Source organism: Emydura macquarii, unplaced genomic scaffold, assembly GCF_026122565.2.
Source record: "Emydura macquarii macquarii isolate MOO-44397 ecotype Brisbane River unplaced genomic scaffold, CSIRO-AGI_Emac_v2 contig_212, whole genome shotgun sequence".
Taxonomy (NCBI): Eukaryota; Metazoa; Chordata; order Testudines; family Chelidae; genus Emydura; species Emydura macquarii.
This window is the reverse complement of record NW_027130349.1, coordinates 4,558,523-4,578,380: the sequence shown is the minus strand read 5'-3', so window position 1 is coordinate 4,578,380 and position 19,858 is coordinate 4,558,523. Positions and strand designations below refer to the sequence as shown.

Here is a 19,858-nt window from a genome sequence, read left to right as displayed (position 1 = left end):
CTCTTATGACCAAAAATGTTTGCCACATTTTACACCAATTAGCATTGAAGAGCCAACTTAGCCAAGAGAGGGTGAATTGGATTTTCTTCATTCCTGTGAATCATCAACAAAATAGTTTCCTGGGTAACATCTGCAGGCATAATCAGCTGTGCCTGTGCACATCCTCGACTCTCAAATCCCAGGTTGAGTTTGCAGATCTAGTGATTAGATAAAATATGTATATTTATTTTTAAAGGGTTAGCACCATTTGTAATAGAAACAAATGGTGAAATGATAAACACAGAGCCTTACAATGCCATTCTTACAGAGCTGCTTTTCAGAATAGACTCACAAAGGTCAGGTGACTTCTGTGGCAAAGGATCAGCATCAGGAGTGAATGATTTCTATTTTACTCATTTCCCAGCATTGATAGCATACCTAGTTTAGAGGGTCTTTAGTCTGACAGTAGTAGCAAAAGTCATTGAAAACTTCTCATTTTAAAGTATATAGTATGGTCCAGATTCAGCCCCCTCTGTGGCACAGGAATTTGCAAGTTGCTGGGGGAATCACCCCCCAAGATAGGGCAGAGTGGTTTCACAACTCGCCTTCTTCTGGGGTTCCACTGAAGAAGGGTAGCTTTAAGCCTCACCAGAGGAAGCCAAATAAGAATATCTCTTATCCTTTCTGGCCAGGCACCTTTTCTGACCAGCACTGCTCACTTTGCCTGCAAGCCCTCTGGTACAGTTGAGGCTGAAGAAACCTTGCGTCACCACAACACCCACCCGCTCCCCACACACACACACACTGGCAAACTTTCCATCACTGGGCATCCTGCACAATGCTCTGCACCGATGAAATGAATCGGGCTCTTCGGCTCCTATAATGTGCACATTATGTCTCCTTGAAAAACAGATTTTCAGAAAGTCTGCCCTACATTTTAATGGCCTAGAGTGCAAAGTTTAAAGTTATTTTTTACAAAGATAAAAATTAATATAGCAAAACCTTAGTAACAATTTCTTGGTTACTGATTATATTTTTTTTATTTCAGAATGCTTAAACCAAGAACCAAAAGACGTGGATCCTGATGAAGATTGCGATGGTGGGTAATAACGTTCATTCGCTCTAGATTGCTGGCCTCATACTTTGGTGGTGAACTGATGATTGTTTGAAAGGTGACAAACTAGAAAAGACAACAGTGATGGCAGTAACCGTCAACCAGTTCAAACAAGAATCAGCCAACCACATAGAGATGGGAAAAGCGTTACAGGGTAAAAATGCCAGATAAGAAGAGAGTCAGAAATAGACGGGGCCTCCTTATTTTTGGATTTAGTCACTTTCAGTGCTGTGGCCTTTGTTGTTGAGGAGTTTTTTATACATGTAATTCCCGGTGACAAAATCCATTCAGTGTGGTCACTGAAATGTTTTCTGCACAAAATAGCACCGATTTTCATTGTTTTCCTTTGCTTGTGGTATTTTCTTTTCAGCCTGTGGTAGCTGCGTAATTACTTTGCTGAAAGATTTGAGCACAATGAGCGATGAGCTTCGGCTGATTAAGTCTCAGCTGCAAAATGTCAATGCAAGCGCCCACATACTGGGGCAGATGAGGAATTTGGAAACACGCACCAAGGAGTTAAAAGTAAGTGAACTGAACAAAAAAAGCCTAAAGGAATAGCTTTCAGCTTAAGTGTAGACAAGGATCTGAACACTAGAATTTCATGTCCATTCGTGTCAACATGGAGTGCAAGCAAACATAGACAAACTGCTGACTCCGTATACTACACTGCTACTCTTCCCTGGGGTTTACACTGTGGGAGGACTGATATGAGGTCCAAATGGAATTCTTTAAAAGGTCAGTGGCTCCTCCCCCTTCTAGGCCATCACTACTCATTTTATGGGCTGTGCTCTCCAGACCCTCCTGCAGTCCTGCTACTTTCAGGCAGTTTATATTCTGCAGCCCTCCCCCAGTTTCTTCAATTGAGGTCTCCTTACCACTGGTGGAGTACACTGGATTTAACGGACCATCTGATGTCAATTGGTCACCTGTGAAGTCAGTGAAGCAATCCTGGTCTTTCTACCAGGAGACAATCTAGCCCAGTATATTTTAACTTGTTAAAAGGAATACAGTCCTTGTTCTCCAGTTCCAAACTGTGTCTAGGTGTTCTATTTGATTCAGTCGTGCACTTTTTTTCTTTATTTCAGATCTTGTTAAACAGTTACCGTTCAGCTGTTCTGAGTCAGGGCACACAGGCAGATGAGCTGGAGACAGACTTGATTAACCTTAATCAGGATGTAAATGCTCTACAAGAAAAGGTGATTTACTAAAACAAATACAAAATAATCATCTCTTTTCATAACAAAATATTCATTTGTCTGCTCTTTGCTATCTCTAACTGGCTTTTTTCCCCCTCTTGTTAGGCCGAAATGAATTACAGGAAAGCTGAGACGATGTTTAATAATTTTGGTCAGACGAATCAAAAAGGAAAAGATTTGGTTTCAAAAATACAAATTGTCATCACTAATATTCAGCGTAAGTGTGATTTCTACTACTATGTGATGTTTTACTTTACAAAATCTCATCACCATCCATACAATATTTTTAATTAACTTCTGAAATTTGAGAACATTTCAGAAATCAGCTTTATAAAACAAAAAGTTAGTCACAAGGGGGACACGTCAAACCTGGCGCAATTCCACTAGCTTCAGTGGCATTACCATGGATGAATTTCAGTTTAATGCAATTAACCTAAAGTGTGTTTGTCTCACTAAAAGTTCCCTAATGCATTTTAATCTACTTCTCTTTCAAAGTGGAGAAGATTGGCGCACACTGTGGAACTGCAGCAGGGTGTATACAGACATTTAGTTCATGGCAGGCTAGTGCAAGGGTAGATTTACACTCTAGTTTGCCATGGACTAAGTGGTCCATATAGACACTTGAACTATATTGGTTAAAAAAGACTACAGATTGGACAATGTGTGCTTAAAAAGAGCAGCAGCTCTGAGATTTGTCTCCCTTGTGTAAATCTAAGTGCCTTCTCTATTTAAATGTGATATTTCTTTTTTTCAGTGCTTCTGGAACAGATAACTGGTACCAATGCAGAAGGTAACACATTGCCCTTGGGGGACGCTGCCAAGGAATTGGCTGAAGCTGAACAGATGATGAGAGAGATGCGAAATCGCAACTTTGAACAACTGCAAATAGATGCAGAAAAGGAGAGGAGAGAAGCTCAACTCTGTAAGGGGGGGTTCTTTGTGAGCTCTCAGCTCGTTATTCTGCTCAGTTTAAAATGTTCAAATCTTAAATCGGAAACATAAGAGATTACAAATGGCGAGGCTCAGGGAGGGATACAGAATTTCAATGCATAATCCCAATTTTGCAGCGTTTTCAGTGTTCCATCATCAGCTTTTGTTCAGGTGAAATACAGAGATTCTGAAGAGAGTTAAGAATGTTTAGTGTCATCATGAAAGAAGTTAAATTGGGGGGGAAAATTGAAATAGTGCTGTGATGTCTGCTTTCTAATGCATTATTTGATATCTGAATGAAAAAGTTCTATATTTACCTATCGACTAGCTTACTTATAAAGCACAGAAACAGCATAAGGATAAATTATATACAATAATATAGTACGTGTGGATACTACAGTCCATAAAAAAATCTACATTCAGAAACTATGAAAGTAGTACAGTTGAACACTCAAAAGTTAAAAAGTCCAAAAGTTAAGGTTGCACCCCAGTCATCATCATGCGCTTATGCATTATGATATGGTCTATAATTATATGACCCTATACTATTTCTGAAATAGTATAATACATTATAATATCATATGTATTTTTTCTACATCTTTTTTATGTGTGCAGTAAAACCAAATTCAAGCCCTATTGAAATCAATGGAAAATCTCCCATAGCTTTCAGTGGGTGGCAGATCAAGGCCTTGAGAGAAGTGGGGCTCAGCACGATTCCTTATCTCATTCACTGCAAAAATTGTACATAAATGACTTCCATGGACTCTATTTGTCTGGCATACACAGTGTCGTGCATCTGAGCAGAGCATGCTGCACATACGTATCAAAGGTTGTAGACAAAAATTCTGTAATAAGGGCACCGAATTCACTTGTGACCGTATTTCCCTCTGCCATGGAAGGAAGTCTTTGGCCTAACAGATCCATTCTCTCCATGGCTGACAGCTCTATTTCTGAGTTGTGTGTCACCCATAATATCCCATGTGCCACTCTGCCAGATAGGAATACCTTCCCTTCCCCATCCCCACCCCTCACCATCTCTACTGGGACATCAGGAAAAGCCCATTCTCCCTTGACACTATTCTTCAGTGTTCTGACCACTCTAATTAACAGGTGGGAAGGCAGGGTCACACACTCCTCTGCTGAGAAGGAGGTGCAGTAGAGAAGAAGGGTAGACGTGGTCTCCTTTGGAGGTGTTTTCTCTCCAGGATTGGAACAAGCAGCTGTTGAGGTGCCCCACAGATCTGCTGGAAAAACTGTACTATAGATGCCCCTTGGGCGAGAATTTGGTCTGCTGCTTGACTTAATCATGACAATATTTCTTCCTTCAGTGCTACACAGGAATCAAACATGTAACTCATCCATACTGGGGGTAGAATAGATTGTAAAGCCCCAACTATAAATTCAAATTTCAGTTTGGTTTGTGGCACAACTTCAACATTGCTTAAATATAGATTTAGACTCTTTGCACTTTTGGTGCAAAAGTGTTGACTTTAACCCATTTTGCCCTGGCCTTGTTTGGTATGAAGTTGGATTAGATTAATATATTTTTTTTAAATCCAGTATTTCCAAAAGTTCACCTTCGGCCATATTTCATTAAGAAATACGTTGATGAGAGCTGATTTGTCATGTTAAATTATCCATTGTAGTTTGTGTCCCAAAAACAGCACATTTATAACGGATAGGATGAGATGCACATGACACACACTGAAACTAGGTATGTTGAGAATACCCAGCATCTCACAAGCCTGCGCTACTTAATCCTAAAGGCATAACCCCACAGAGTCAAGTTAATTTTGTTCTGTTTCTGTGAATCAGAGCATAACTCTTTTTCAATTCTGATCTTGCAGTGCTGGAGCAAGTTCGACATGAGCTACAACAGCACCAGCAAGAAAATCATGGAATTGTTAAAACTATAAGAGACTCATTAAACGAATATGAATCCAAACTCAATGACCTTCGTGAAGCTCTCAATGAAGCGATTGGCCAAACAAAGCAGGCTGAAATCTTAAACAAAAATAATGGAGTTCTCTTGGAAGACATTAAGGTAATAGCACTGTTTTAAAAAAATATCTGGGTTTATTAGATGGGAGGAAATATTTCTGTCTCACTTTTGGCCTTGCAAAGCCAAATTCTGTTCATTCTAGCCTGATTCTCATTTGCACAAAGGCCTTTTTCCACCTATCTGGCGGTGCAAAAAGGTCTCATTTACTCCCCATTTAAAGGTCCCTTCATGCAACCAGGATGGTGTAGAGGGGATTTAGTATAAATGAAAATCGGGATACTCTCTTCCCTGAATATTTCCGTCTCAGGCTATAACTATTCATTTTGTCATCTGGGAGTATAATAAACTGAGCACAGGACTAAGAGTCAGGAGCTTTAGGTTCATTTTCTGATCCTGCCATTGTCTTCTTGTATGGTTCTTAGCATGTCTCTTAACCTCTCTGACCCTCCATTGCCCTGTAAAATGGGAGTAATGATGCTTATCCACTGTTGTTAAACTGCTTTGAGGTCTATGGAGGAAAAGCACTAAATAGTGCCTGTATTTATTATTGATAAATAAGCACTGCCTGCTGTCATGCCTCATGGGAAATGCTACAGCACTGTTTGTGATGATGCCTAAAGAAGCAAAAATTGTTAGATTTTTCACATATTTGATAAGTCCCTGAACTCTTGTAGATGTTATAATGAATAAATGGAGCTGGTCTGATATGGAATTAATGCAAGGGAATGTAAGCATGCTATAGGATGTATTCCCTTAAACAAATGGTATTTCTGATTAAAAGGACACTTCATTGTTTTATCAAAGCTCAGTTTTCAGCTATTCTGTTAACATTTGGACAATAGAATCACTACTGTCAGCTATACAATTCACTTGTACGGTACATTACATGTCGGTCTAGGGCATCATATCTGACAATACAACTAAAAAAATATTTATGGACTGTTTTATGGATATATCTGCACAGATCATTAAACCATTTTTGCCTTTGTTTCTGCCACCAATTGAAATGCTTGTGTGTTTGTGATAAGATTCAACTTGATACGATGGATAGAGGGGGAGAGAGATTGATTGAGGACCTTACCATCTGGGTGACTTGCATGCACTGGAATACAAATACCATCTGACTGATTATGATGTGCATTGTCCTGTCACAACCCGAGAGCTCTATTGTACTTGCTGCTTTAGGGCTGTCCTGGGCTCTTCTTCCCACTGATCTCCCCACCGAGCAGGAGGTGCTGGCTGGAATCAAGCATCTCCATTTATTCTCCCCTGCAAGCTTTGCAGAGTGGAGAAGCTGGGGGGCCTTCCTTTTGCCTCACTGGTAAGACCCAAAGAGGGAGTCCAACTCTGGAGATCTGTTTCAGTGTTTCAGAAAGTTAGGAAGAGGGGGACCTGTTCACGAGTCGGTTTCTTGTTTCTATATCCTCCATGGTTGAGAGGAGAGAGGCCCAGGATGTCTATGCCCCCAGGCACTGTGAAGAGTTGATTAGTGCTTCTCTAGCTGTATCTATACACTGATAACCAAACAAAGCTCCAGTCAGCTCCTCACTTTGACAAACTGAGCTCTGCCACTGTAAATTTCCCCAAGTACTTGTGAATATCAGTAAGCCATTAGATCCCCAAAAGGCACCCAAAAGCAGTGAGAGCTTTACAAATGATGCTGCTAGCCAGGTTGGCTAGATGATGATTTGATTTTCCCCCACCCTTAAGAGCTGAACTGATCATATGCTTTCCACCTTCCCATTTTCCTTAGAAACAAATTGAAGTGATGAATAAACAACAGAACAATGTCTTGGATCATCTCAGCTCTGCCCAATCTTCCTTGTCCCAGACTAACAGTATACTTGGATTACTGCAGAAGAGCAAAGAGGTATAATTAATCAAAATGTGACACTTTAAATTAAAAAAAATACTGAGTACCAACTTATGTCATTCTAATGCAAGTGAAAATATACAGTAATGTGATAGATGGGCGTTTGACTCCTGTGAACTACAGTCCGTGAAAAGGGGTTGTCTTTTTTCCCTTCGTCTACTCAGCTATGCCAGGACACTTTGTAACATGTGCAAATAAAAATTTCTCTTTGTAAAACCACAGGAATATGAAAATCTAGCTGCCAAAGTAGATGGAGCAAGGAAGGATTTGAATGAAAAATTGAAGAACCTTTCCTTATCAGCCAGCAAAGAGCCCCTCGTGGTGAGGGCAGAGGAGCATGTCAAGGTTTTGCAAGATCTGGCAAAACAACTGGCTGAGTATGTTCTGATTTCTATAAAAGAATGGTTCAAGTACATGATGTACACTGTTGTAATATATTGTGCGTAATTTCACTTCCCTTGAAGGTGACTTGCAAAGGCAGAAAAAAATTGGGTTTCTCCCTCATTTTTCATGGTGCATAAAGAAGGCCTAGAAGTTTTCTTTCTTTCTTTCTTCCTTTTTTAATCCAAAATTATATTTTTTTTGCTTGCTTTTTGCTTTAGACATGTAAGTCTTACTCTGTTTTTCCTGAAAGACTCTCATGGGGTCCTGGGAACTTGAGTTTGTGCAGTATCTGATCCAATTGTGATTGGGCCTGATTGTGATTGGCCTGGTGCTGTCACCACAATACAAATAAATAATAACGGAGTGATCATGAGTATCAACCTGAATATTGAGAAAGGAAGGAAAAGTAGTCACTTTTAGTCAAACTTTTTAAAATGCTTTTTTTCTTCTGCCTGATTTTGGTGATATCTATTTAACTCCAATGCCTGACATATGGTTGAGAGAAAAGTTGTCTTTATGGAAGAATCTTCACCTCTCTCCCTTTAATTGCACACAGAAAAAGTTCACACTAATTTTCTGGTCATCCAACAAATCCTCCAGGAAAGCCAGGGCAAAACACTTGATATACCTGAAGTTTCTAAGGTAAGGTATAGGTAGAGAAGGGAGAGAGCCTTAATAAAGTTTTTGAGACCTTCTGTATACCTTAAAGAAGCAAAAAAGGGGCAGAATTCTATTTTGTCTCTTTGCAAATCTAGCCCTAACACTAACAAGAGAACTCCCAAAAGGTAAAGTAACCTCCATAACATGTCATCTGGATGGAAATGACTTTGTTAAAAAATCCTATGGTGAGATTTTGGCTATTTAGAATCATAGAACATATAACCATAGGGTTAGGAGGGACCACAAAGGTCATCTAGTCCAACCCCCTGCCAAGATGCAGGATTTGTTGAGTCTACAGCATCCAAGACAGATGGCTGTCCAGCCTCCTTTGGAAAAACTCCAGTGAAAACCTCCAGTTGTCAGTGCAACTTGGTCAGTTAACAAAACAGTACTGTCATAAATATCAACCAGGCAGTCTTGGATACCTGGCACTGCACAGTCCATGGTAAATGAACACAAAGGTTTTTGTCTCTTATGTTTCTCTGATTCCAAGGCTGGTTCCTGGTGCAAGATAGAGCAGCCCTGAAGCTGCTCTGTCTTATGTCAGTGGCCCCTCATGGGCTGTTCTAGCAGCTGGGAATTAACTGGAGGTTGCAGCTCTCTGACCAGTGCCCTTACACTGGGGGTGTGATGGGGGCAGTACAGAGCTGGCCTGGTGACCTGTCCCGTGGGAATCACCAGGAACCTCTTTCACTTAAAAGTTGCTTTGCTGTACCAGGATGGTGTAAAGCAGCCTTACCAAGACCAGAACCTGGCCCCTTATGTCAAAATACTATTTGCTATTGGTCTGTTTTTATTGTAAAACAATTGCATTTTCTTCATCAGCATTAATTAGCAAATATTTAGGTTAAATGCTGTTTAAAATAACAATCATTCTTTTTTTTTTAGCTGGCAGTCTTTGCAGATGTTTTATTTTTCATCCTGTTTTCCACAGAATTAAGAGAAACATCAGCAACGATGAGTTGGTGAGCTGTGCCATAGAAGCTGCTACTGTCTATGAGAATATTATTAATGCTGTCAAAGCAGCTGAGGAAGCAGCCAACAAAGCTGTAAATGCAGCTGATTCAGCTTTACTGGTAAGGGCATCATGTTGCCAAATGATGGTAATTTTGTTACAAACAGGTGATCTTTACAACTCACTGAGCACTGAGGTTGAACCTGTGCCTGCCTCATTATACGCATACAAGACATATATTTGCACTAATAAATTATCCAGTTACATGCACAATTACTGTTCTGCATGTTCAGATGTTGGTTTTGCATGCACATTTTGGGTCACAATTTAGGTGTTATCTTGTCTGAATATTGGCCCATACGCTGTAGAAAAGAAGATGACAGAAGACAGCTTTCTGCTAAGAACAAGCATTGCTTTTAAGGACAAGGGGGTGCTATGTTATACTCAAAGTTTCACCAGTAGCACTAACTGTGAAGGAAGGGGTGTCTTCTTTTTGTTCCTTTTATTTTTTAATTAGATTAGATCATTAATTTTTACTCTTTCTGATTTGTTTTTCTGTTTCTGAGTTGAATTAGAAAACTAATCTTACAGTACCATGCTTTATTACCAGACTGTGGAAAGAGAAGACCTTGCAGGAAAAGCCAAGACACTGAACACTGAAAGCAGCAATCTATTAAATCAAGCTCAGGTGGCACAAAAGACATTACAAGGTACAGTAAAAAGCAAGTTGATAACAGGAATGTTGATACAGTATTAAAAATTCTCATTTAAATGTCACTGTTTATGGTTCTGATTTAGCAAAACTCTGTAGCACATGTTAAACTTTAAGCTGGGGAGAGTGGCTCTATTCTTACCTTGTACAATGGAACATGATATTATGGTTCAGTTCCTTCTGCAAGAGGATAAGGAGTGCATTCTTCAACTCAATTATGGTCCACACTCTGGGACTCCAAACTCTACCATTGCCCCCTCCCTGTAGTTCTCTTCTCCAGCAAGACTTTATCCTTGGATTTGCTGCTGTCCTGCTCTTAAATTGTTCCATTCAGCCTTAGCTTCCAATAGGAGCAGAAGGGTTTGTCTTCATGGCAAAAAAAAAAGTGTGTTTTCACATCAAGATAGCTATCTAGAGTTAAGATGTGAGGTGACTGAGTTACCTAGACATAGCAAAACGAGTACCATTACACTCTCTATGCTTTATAGTCTTAGAACAAAATTTGGTTAGTTTCCTCAAACTAACACATTGTTTATACTAAGCCTAGTTTCCTGATGCTCCTGCTGATAGAGGCTGGAGACTCAGTGTAATTTAAATCTTGTATATAGATTCAAAGATTAATATATTCCTAAAATGTCATTTTAAATTGTTTTCTCTGGGTGTTCCTAAGCCTCTGTCTGCCAGATGCTGGGACTGGATGACGGGATGAGTCACTCAATAATTGCCCTGTTCTGTTAATTTCCTCTGACGTATCTGGGATTGGCCACTGTCAGAAGACAGGATACTCAGCTAGATGGACCATTGGTCTGACCCAGTATGGCTGTTCTATGTCCTTAATACTTCTTGGGAAATCCCAGGACATTGCAGTTCTGTAAACACATTTCAGATTGTAGTCAGAGCTCTTCAACCCAGAATGCTACAAAAAGAACTGTAAAATATATTGTGGTATTGAGAACATTTGGTTGCTGACAAGAAAGGAAGGAAGGAAGGCAGTGTGGCCTAATGAACAGGACACTGGACTAGGGCTCTGGCTCTGCCACTGGCCTGCTGGATGACCTTAGGTAAGTCACTTAAACTTCTCTGTGCCTCAGTTCCCCCATCTGTAAAATGGGGATAATGATACTGATGTCCTTCGTAAAGTGCTTTGGAATCTACTGTTGAATGGTGCTATGCAAGAACTAGGTATTATTGTATTTTAAAGAATTAGGCTTTTGTCTTTGCAACAGATGTGATTGTCAAAGGGCGAGAAATATGCAGACAAATTACAAAGACTATCTAGTGTATGTCTTAGTGTACTCTGAACTTCTCAGAAAGGTTGAGCATCCTTGTACCCATCCTAATAGCTGGCTACAAGAACAGAATCTTAAGCTACAGTTGGAACATTTTGATCTGGTTAAATCACCTAAAAAGTTTAAAATATTCAAACGGGGAAAAAAAAGGTAAGGCAAGATTTGGAGCCAATCACTCAACAAGACTATATATAACATATAATCCACCAACCAATGGTCTATGATCTATAAGTATCCATATACTTGTATTATTATGCGTGTGCAGAAGTTTTTAAAAAAAAATTATTTCAATTGGGACAAAGTACAAGTTAAATAATTTATCTGGGACTTCCATTGGGTAAACCACTGCAGAGGGACTCAAGGAAGCCTGGGCAGCACTAACTAGGGAAGGGTGTGTCTGGGGAATGCACTGATTAATTCCCTCAAGCAGATGTTGCTGCTGGGGTTCCTATGGAAACAAAAGTCACTCTCTCCTTGGGAGAGCCAGAGATAGGGTGGTCATGTACACTTGAGCAGTTCTGATGTTTCATCCTGAGATCAGTGGTCCACACACACACACATTGCTGGTGGCCCAGCAAAAACAGAAACATACAGTCTTACAGTAGATAGATCATATAACATTCCATCCTATTTTCCATTCCCTTTTTTGATAGCTTCTTCTCTTCTTTGATTCCCATCCGTTGGCTCAACAGCGACAAAGGGCCGAATGTACCAGCCCTTCTGCCTTGCACCAGCTTCAGAGCTTCGTTCATCTTTAAACTTTTTTGTTCTATGTCATTCTTCACCACGTTAATCCAATGCAACTTGCCCTCGCCGTTTTCTTATCTCTTCATTTTTTATTTTCTATAGTCTTGATACTCTCAGTATTTCTCTCAGCAAGTTCTTACCTGCAGTCAAAAACTTGCATTCATTGGCTTTTCTCATACTCTAGCATTCCAATCCATACAGCAGTATCGGCACAACAACTGTCCCACATATGCTAATTTTTGTTTTTATCAAAATGAATTTATCCTTCCAGATCTTGCAGTTTTCTCAATGCAGTAGTGACTAGTCTGATTGATTCTTTTTTTTTTAATGTCATCTTCCCAATCCCCAGTCTTCATTACTAGTCTTCCAAGATATGCAAATTTTTCCACTTGTTCTAATACATTGTCTCTGAGTTATTCTCTGTAAATCCTCCTTTGTCAATGTTGTGAGGTCACTAGCATCTGCAAATCTAAGGTTATGCACTGTCCTAACCCATAACATGACTCCTCCTGTTTCATCTGTCAGAGCTACAGCCATTACTGCTTTCAGTATCAAGTAGAACAAATCTGGTGATAGCATGCATCTGTCTCTCACTCCTGTGGCATTCCTGAACCATTCCATCAGTTACTTGTCTACTGTCACTGCATTTATTGACTTACTGTAAATGTTTTCCATCAGCTTGATGAATTTCTCGGGGATGTCATACATTCACATAATTTGCATCAATCCTTTCTACCAAATGCTATCAACTTCCTGTCTGAAGTCTATAAAGTTGTTGTAACAGGTTTGGCTGTATTCTGTGTACTTCTCTGTATCTGTGTTATCACAAATAGCTGATCTATTGTACTTTGTCCTCTTCTAAATCTGCAGGTGCCACTTCCACATACCTCTTCATTCTCCTCTACATCATTTTGGTGAATGCTTTTCCTGGTACACTCAATAGCTTATGCTTCTGTAATTTTTGCACTCACTCATCTTTTCTATAGATCAGTACTATTATTGCTTTCCCCCATTTGTTCAGCACTTGCTGTTGTCTGTAAATCTTGTTGAGTAATTAATGCATCACCTTTACATGTTTTACTTGCCTGCTTGCATCAGCTCTGCTGTTATCTCTGTTGTTACTTCCTGGTACTTTTTCAAAAATTTCTATCGAAATTTTTACTTCTGAGAATTCCTGCATCTGTTTTCCCTCATTTGTGCTGGGAAGCTTCTCTAGGACTGTTTCATCTATGGTATTCTGCACATGGTACAGATTTTCAAGATATTCTTTTTCATTTATCCTTTGCTTGGTTATCCTCAATTATTTGTCCATACTTGTCTTTCATTGCTGACATCTTCAATTCATATATACCACTCAGTTCTCTTATCTCGCGATATACCTATCCTGTGTTGCATTTTTCGACATGTATTCTGCTTCGTAACATTGTTTACTTGTCTATTGTTTCTGTCTCTCTTTGCTTCCTGTTTTATCTTTATGATCAGCTTACTGTATTCATCAATTTGCTGTAGATGTTTTTCATCAGCTTGATCAATTTCTCAGGGATGCCATACATTCTCATAATTTGCCGCAATCCTACGTCATCCTTTTATTCTCCCTCAGCTTCCTACAGTTGTCATTCAGCTGCAGCATTTCATCCATTGTCCATCTTGGTTTGGGATTGCAGCCCAAAACCTGTTCAGCTGCCCCCATAATCCCATTTCTTTTACATTGTTCAATGTCTCTTCAATGTTCTTTTCTTCTTTCACCAGAGACAAGATATTTTTACACATGGCTTCTTTGTATTCTTTCCTAATATCTGTCTCTTTCAATTTATCTACATCATAGAACTTAGTTCTTGTCCCTTCTTTGATTGCTCAACCTCATTGAAGTCAACTCTAACTTATGATCTGAACTGATTTTGGCCACAAAGATTCTGCACAGCCACACACTTGATTTCCATCTGCAATACACAAGTACAAAGTCTATCACATTCTTCGTTTGTTCCTCAGGCTTCCTCTGCAGCTTTCTTTGTTGAAATAGCATGTTCATTGTTACCAGGTTGTTGCTTAGGCAGAAATTTAGTAGATTTTCTCCTCTTTCATTTTTCTTCACCAAGTCCAGATCTGTTTATTGTGACAGCCCAGCCAGTCCTGTCCTACTTTCGCATTAAAATCTCCCATCACCAATAACACATCTTGTCTTGAAACATCTTGTATTATTTTCTGTAGATCATTATAAAATTAGTCAATTTCTTCCTTGGGCACTGCTGAGATCAGTGCATATACTTGTACTATTGTAACTGCGCTGGATCTGATTCTGAATCTTGTCTTCAACATACGAGGTAATATTGGGTTAAATGCCATAACAGTTGCCTCCAGCCTTAGCACTAATACAACTCCAGCCTGGCGTCCACCATCTTCCCTCTCTGATTGCAATACCCTAGGTTTGTCATGGAAAAATTCTCATTTGCTTTTCAACCTCGTTTTGCATAGACTGATGATTTCCCACTCATATTTTCTCAACTCATGCATCATTACTTCAAATGCTCCAACCTGGTATAATGTTTTTACATTCCATATTACAATAAATGTCTTATCCTTCAAGTTCATTATGTAAATAAATCCCTGTTCTGGATGTTGTTATGGTTTTGTTTGTTCTGATGGCACACTATTTACCACTGCCTCAGTTTCTCAGCAGTGGACGCAGCCCCTGTTTGTCTGGGTGATGACCAAATCGGCATACTTTTCCTTCTCTTTCCATTCTTCATTTGGTTTCTGGGGTTCAGTATTCGCCAACTGTTCAACTTTGACTTCTTGGTTTTGTGGTTGACCAGTGCATCGTAATCCATCTGCAATACTGCTCTAAGCTATCCACTGGCTTGATCCAGCACTATTTCCCCCAATGTTACACTTTAAAAGTTGTTTTGCCAGCTTCACCATAGGTGACTTTCTGCACTTAGCTACCATCACTAGATTTACCATGGCAGCCAGAGGTCCTGGAGTGTGGCACAGCTGTACACACTCAGCTACTTGGAGCCTCGAGTGAGAGTTGAGTGAGTCACCAGGACCAACTGGAAGCAAACCAACCCTTGTGGGTGTGGCTGTCCACTGTGCAGAGATACTACCTTTTGACCTCACCCCCATAAAACCCATTCCCACTATATGGCAGTATTATAATCATTAGTCATTACCATTGTGGGACATTATATTTTTATTTGTGCATCATATACATAATATATAATCATAATGTATTGAATGTGCGTATTAATGTATCCCCCAAACCTGTGCCCCTTTCTTAAGCTGCCTAAATCACTCTCTTTTTTTTTTTTCCTACCCTGAAGGGCAGGACGGGTATCTTCACCTCTGGTTACTGTCTATACTACTACATAAGTTATTTAACAGAGAGGCGGGAAAGGTATGTGCCCAGTGCTCACAATACCTCTCCCAAACCCAAAAATGTAGGTGCAACAAGCTGAATGGAGTTACTGGAGTTACACCAGAGATTTTTTTTTTTCTGAACATCTCTCTGACGCAACCAACCTCCACCAATACAGCAAGAAAAGGTCTGAGATCCATGTGACAATGCAGAGTGCTGCTGCAATACCACTAGCTGGCTCTGAGGTACCTTTGTATAAAACCTACAAGACTGATTCCCAGTGCGCTGTTTTGCAGATATGAATCCAACTCTTGAAGATATAAAGCAGAGACTTGGTATCGTTGAAGGGAAGAAGAATGGGATGTTGACGGATCTCGTTACTTTTAAAAATGATCTCAGTGGGATAAACAGAGGTTGGTCATTTACTAAGCACATCTACTTTGCGGTGTTCTGCCGTTGTTTAAAGTATTTACTTGGACTTTTCTGTGTATGTTTTAGATGACATAGACAGCTTCGTCACCAGTGCAAAAAACATGGTAAAAAATGCCAATGATATCACTGCTAATGTACTGGATGAATTGAACCCAATTAAAGCAGATGTGGAAAAAATAAAGGGGACCTATGGGAGCACTCAGAATGCTGACTTCAATAAGGCTTTAACAGAAGCAAACAATTCAGGTGGGTGCTGTGCTTGCTATTGTTAGTGTGTCCTGTTTAACGCCTCTCAAAACTCTGTCAGAGTAATCAAGTAGACATAATGATCATAGTAATTATTATTAGTTTCTGGTAGCACCCAATGTGTGCAAGGTGCTGTACAAACACAAGAGGCATAGTCACTGCTCCAAGGAACTTATATGCTGAATTTGTTTTCAGCTCTGTAGACTCTGTGGCCAATGGAATAAAATAGAGTATATGAAATTAACCCCATTGTTCATGATGTAATAATAATAAGAGGATGGTGCATTTGAATGAAGGTGGCTCTTAAAACAATAATGTTATGAGAAGGTGGATAGTTAAACAATAACAATGAAAAATGTTGTGAGTTTCTGGTGATGTACTTTATGTGAGCACAACTACGTTGTTTGAAACACAGTGGATCAGATTTTCTGCTTATTTACACATGTTTTACTCCAATGTAACTGCTGGCTTCAATGGAGATATTCCTGATTTACACCAGCGTATGTGAAAAGAAAATTACAATAGTCAACCATATGTTCAGCAAATGTGGCCAAACCCTAGGATCCAAAAATCATGAGATTGGCTTAAAAACCATAAGATTTTTAAAAATATTAAATTTGGAGTTCTCTTTACTTGGATTTAAAACCTTTAGGCTGCATTTGTGTCACATTTTCAGACTTTTCTCCACAATCTTGAGGGGTTAGAAACTTAGGGTTTTTTTTAAATGAAAGCTGAGATTCTCATGTAATCTGTTTTCTCCAGGAGCTGGGACATTAAAGAAACACCAAATATTTCAAGATTTGTGATAAAATTATCAGAATTGGATTTTTTTGCATGTATATCTCTCCTCCTTTCTAGTCCCCCAATAATTTTTTTTCCTGTCATCACTATAATAGTAAAGAAATTAACAAGCAAGCTCCCAGATCTGTTTAACAAGATTGAGAGCATCAACCAACAGCTGATGCCAATAGGCAACATATCTGAGAATGTAAGCCGCATAAGAGAGCTCATTCAGCAGGCCAGAGATGCTGCAAACAAGGTCTGTCACAAAAACATTCGTGATTGCTTGACATTAGGGATTTTTGTACACAAGGATGCTTTCAATCCCCTCTTCTGTAAAATATTTTGTTATAATGTGAAGGATACTACATAAAAATTAATCCACTGCTAGGCAGTGGAATATAACCACAGATAGATACAATAGTATAGTACACCTTTCCTTCTGCCCCACTCCAAGGCCCCTCTCCTAGCCAAGATCATCCCTACAATTCCCATTTTGATGTTCTCTTCTTTCAAGGCTCTGTGTTGTGGTAACCTTCCCTCCAGTCGAGAAGGGCTAGATGCTGCTCTTTGAAGCACTATTGATCAGAACAGAGTTTCTCAAACTGGTCTGTGAATCACTGGTGATCCACAGAGAGCTGGCAGATCACATGGTGCTGGCTGTCTTTGTTTCTAACTGCTCTATTGCTCTAAAAGGCAGCTAAATATGCATCACTTTCATTGTTTCCATTCATAGCCATGGGATGATGTGATCACAAGTAGCAGGGGAAGTGTCCATGAGACACACTCCATTAAAATGTGGTCCACACTGAAAAAGATTATACTCAGACTACGCCTAAAGAGAACTTCTCAAGAATCCTGATATTGTATATCTTTATTAGCTATATATTGTAGTACCTGACAGACAGTGAAGGCTAGAGGACTGAGCACAGGACCTGAGTTCTAGGGCTTGAACAAAAGCGTTCAGACCAAAATTTCAACTCAAGTATCTAAAGTGAGGCATTTGTATCCATGTGTGGGCATCTGAATAAGAGGGCTGATTTTCAGAGATATTGCACACTGACAGCTCCATTTGACTGGGACTCTTTTTAACTCATCTGTAAAATGGGAATAATTATAATACAGAGGTGTTGTGGGGACTGATTAGTTAATGTCTGAAGATATAATGTGCTGCGTAAGTGTTAAGCATTAGTAATAGTAAAGTAATCTCTACACTTTTGTCCAATTGTGTTGATTTAGAGTCTGATCTTGCACCGTGTTGTGGCAATCCATGGTTAAGTGGGTACATTATGGCCACTTAGGCTGTTAGTCATAGGTCACTTAGCAGTGACGCAAACCATTGTAAGGAGATGATGCCTTTTTTTAATTTAAAGGTAGAAATGTTTAACCTATTGTATTTATTTTTCTTGATAGGTTGCTATTCCCATGAGGTTCAATGGTCATTCTGGAGTAGAGGTTCGACCTCCAACTGACCTAGAGGATTTGAAAGGCTATACTTCTCTTTCTTTTTTTCTCCAAAGACCTCTGCAAAGACTAGACATTTTGCAACAGACTTCAAATATGTTTGTAATGTACCTGGGTAATAAGGATGTAGGTATTTCTTTGCAATTTACATTTTGAAGTATGAAAGGGTGTCAGTGTAGATAACTGCCATTAGCTTTACTTTTTTTAAAAAATCAGCATTATGTGTAAGAATAAATTTACTGTGAAGAAATATAGCCCTTTCCTCCACTGGACAATTAACTTGTTGGACAAATGTCTATTTTGCCTATTCTGCTGTTCTGCCTTAAAAGTTACTTCCTGGTAATGGATGCCAGCACTTAATCTTGTCAGTGACCCTAACTTGTATCCATGGACTTCATTGTAAAAATGTTTGCTTCAGGCTTCCCGTGTGTTTGTATTACCCCTAGCACTGAGGGACCCTGATCCTGATTCAGGCCTCTGAGTGTTACCACAGTATAACTAATAATCCTTTTCCTAATTAGGTCTATAAGTGGTCCTCTCATTTAAAATTTAGTCCCTTACCTCTTTATTTTCCCTCTCCTACGTATGCAACACAGTACATTCTTGCTCATGCACTCCCATTTGCACAAGCACCTAGCACAATTCCCCTATCAGTTTGTATGCTCAGCTACCCACCTCTACGTGCATTCACTATAAATGCAGTGCATATGCAGGTACATGTTTAAGTGCAGTTATTCCACACTGGTTTTTACCGTCCTGATTAAATCTCAGGAAAAGCTTCCTAACTCTAAGAACAGTAGGACACTGGAACAGACTGCCTAGAGAGGTTGTGAAAGCTCCTTCACTGGAGGTTTTCAAAAGGAGGCTGGATAGTCATCTGTCTTGGATGGTTTAGACTCAACAAATCCTGTATCTTGGCAGGGGTTAGACCAGATGACCCTGCGGTCCCTTCTAACTCTGTCATTCTGTGATTCTAGTCTTTCTGAACATTTGGCCCTTTGTGGCTTTGATTGAGGTTTATTGAAATACTGTATATGACCAAAATAAAATGGTAATTGCATGGAAGATTATTGCTTCCTGGTTTCTCAATAGGAGCAATTGCACTTAATATTGTTTCTTCCATTTTATTTATCTCGCAGAGGCATTGTCAGACTAAATAATTAGTTTGTACATAGTGTTTTGATAACCTCAGGTGGAAGGCACCACAAAAGTGGAAAGTATTTTTATTATTTATTATTTCTAAGTAATATTTTTGTTATAGTAATAAAATAAAAGGGTTGTGTTTGGAACCCATTCAACACAAGTGCATAGGACTCTTAAATGGATTTGAAATTATTATTATTATTGAAACAGTGCCGCTTATGAAACTACAAAATATCCATCTCAAAATTAGTAAACTTAAAAAAGTTTCTGAATGCAATGATTGCTACATTAGGAAGATAGCTTTCTAGCTTTCAAAGCATTGTAGTGTCATTCTACTGAAGTCATTCTATTATATTTTACCAGCTGTAGCATCAATCATTCATTTATAGTTGATTTGCTTTTCGATTTTTAGGCTTCCAAGGACTACATTGGTATGGCTGTCAGAAATGGTCGTCTCATTTGTGTTTATAACCTGGGAGGTAATGAAGCCGAAATAGAAGTAGATCCATCAGTGACTGAGAGTAACACCGAGGAAGCTACTTTGGATCGGGTGAAGTTTGAAAGGTACAAGACTCTTAAAATACAACCACTCTACCC

At 39.3% G+C, this 19,858-nt stretch overlaps 1 protein-coding gene across 4 annotated transcripts in view; it reads left to right on the top strand.

The window, feature by feature from the left end:
- The window catches only part of LAMA3 (laminin subunit alpha 3), a 164,520-nt gene that overhangs the window by 124,768 nt on the left and 19,894 nt on the right, over window positions 1–19,858 (top strand). For all 4 annotated transcript variants that reach the window (XM_067546559.1, XM_067546549.1, XM_067546542.1 and 1 more), the window contains 15 exons: window positions 1,028–1,078; window positions 1,464–1,615; window positions 2,179–2,289; window positions 2,395–2,506; window positions 3,044–3,211; window positions 5,067–5,263; window positions 6,975–7,091; window positions 7,317–7,471; window positions 9,073–9,214; window positions 9,704–9,803; window positions 15,493–15,609; window positions 15,695–15,874; window positions 16,771–16,913; window positions 18,068–18,244; window positions 19,674–19,825. In XM_067546559.1, the coding sequence (XP_067402660.1) occupies window positions 1,028–1,078; window positions 1,464–1,615; window positions 2,179–2,289; window positions 2,395–2,506; window positions 3,044–3,211; window positions 5,067–5,263; window positions 6,975–7,091; window positions 7,317–7,471; window positions 9,073–9,214; window positions 9,704–9,803; window positions 15,493–15,609; window positions 15,695–15,874; window positions 16,771–16,913; window positions 18,068–18,244; window positions 19,674–19,825 (2,074 nt within the window). The remainder of the gene's footprint in view (window positions 1–1,027; window positions 1,079–1,463; window positions 1,616–2,178; window positions 2,290–2,394; window positions 2,507–3,043; window positions 3,212–5,066; window positions 5,264–6,974; window positions 7,092–7,316; window positions 7,472–9,072; window positions 9,215–9,703; window positions 9,804–15,492; window positions 15,610–15,694; window positions 15,875–16,770; window positions 16,914–18,067; window positions 18,245–19,673; window positions 19,826–19,858) is intronic.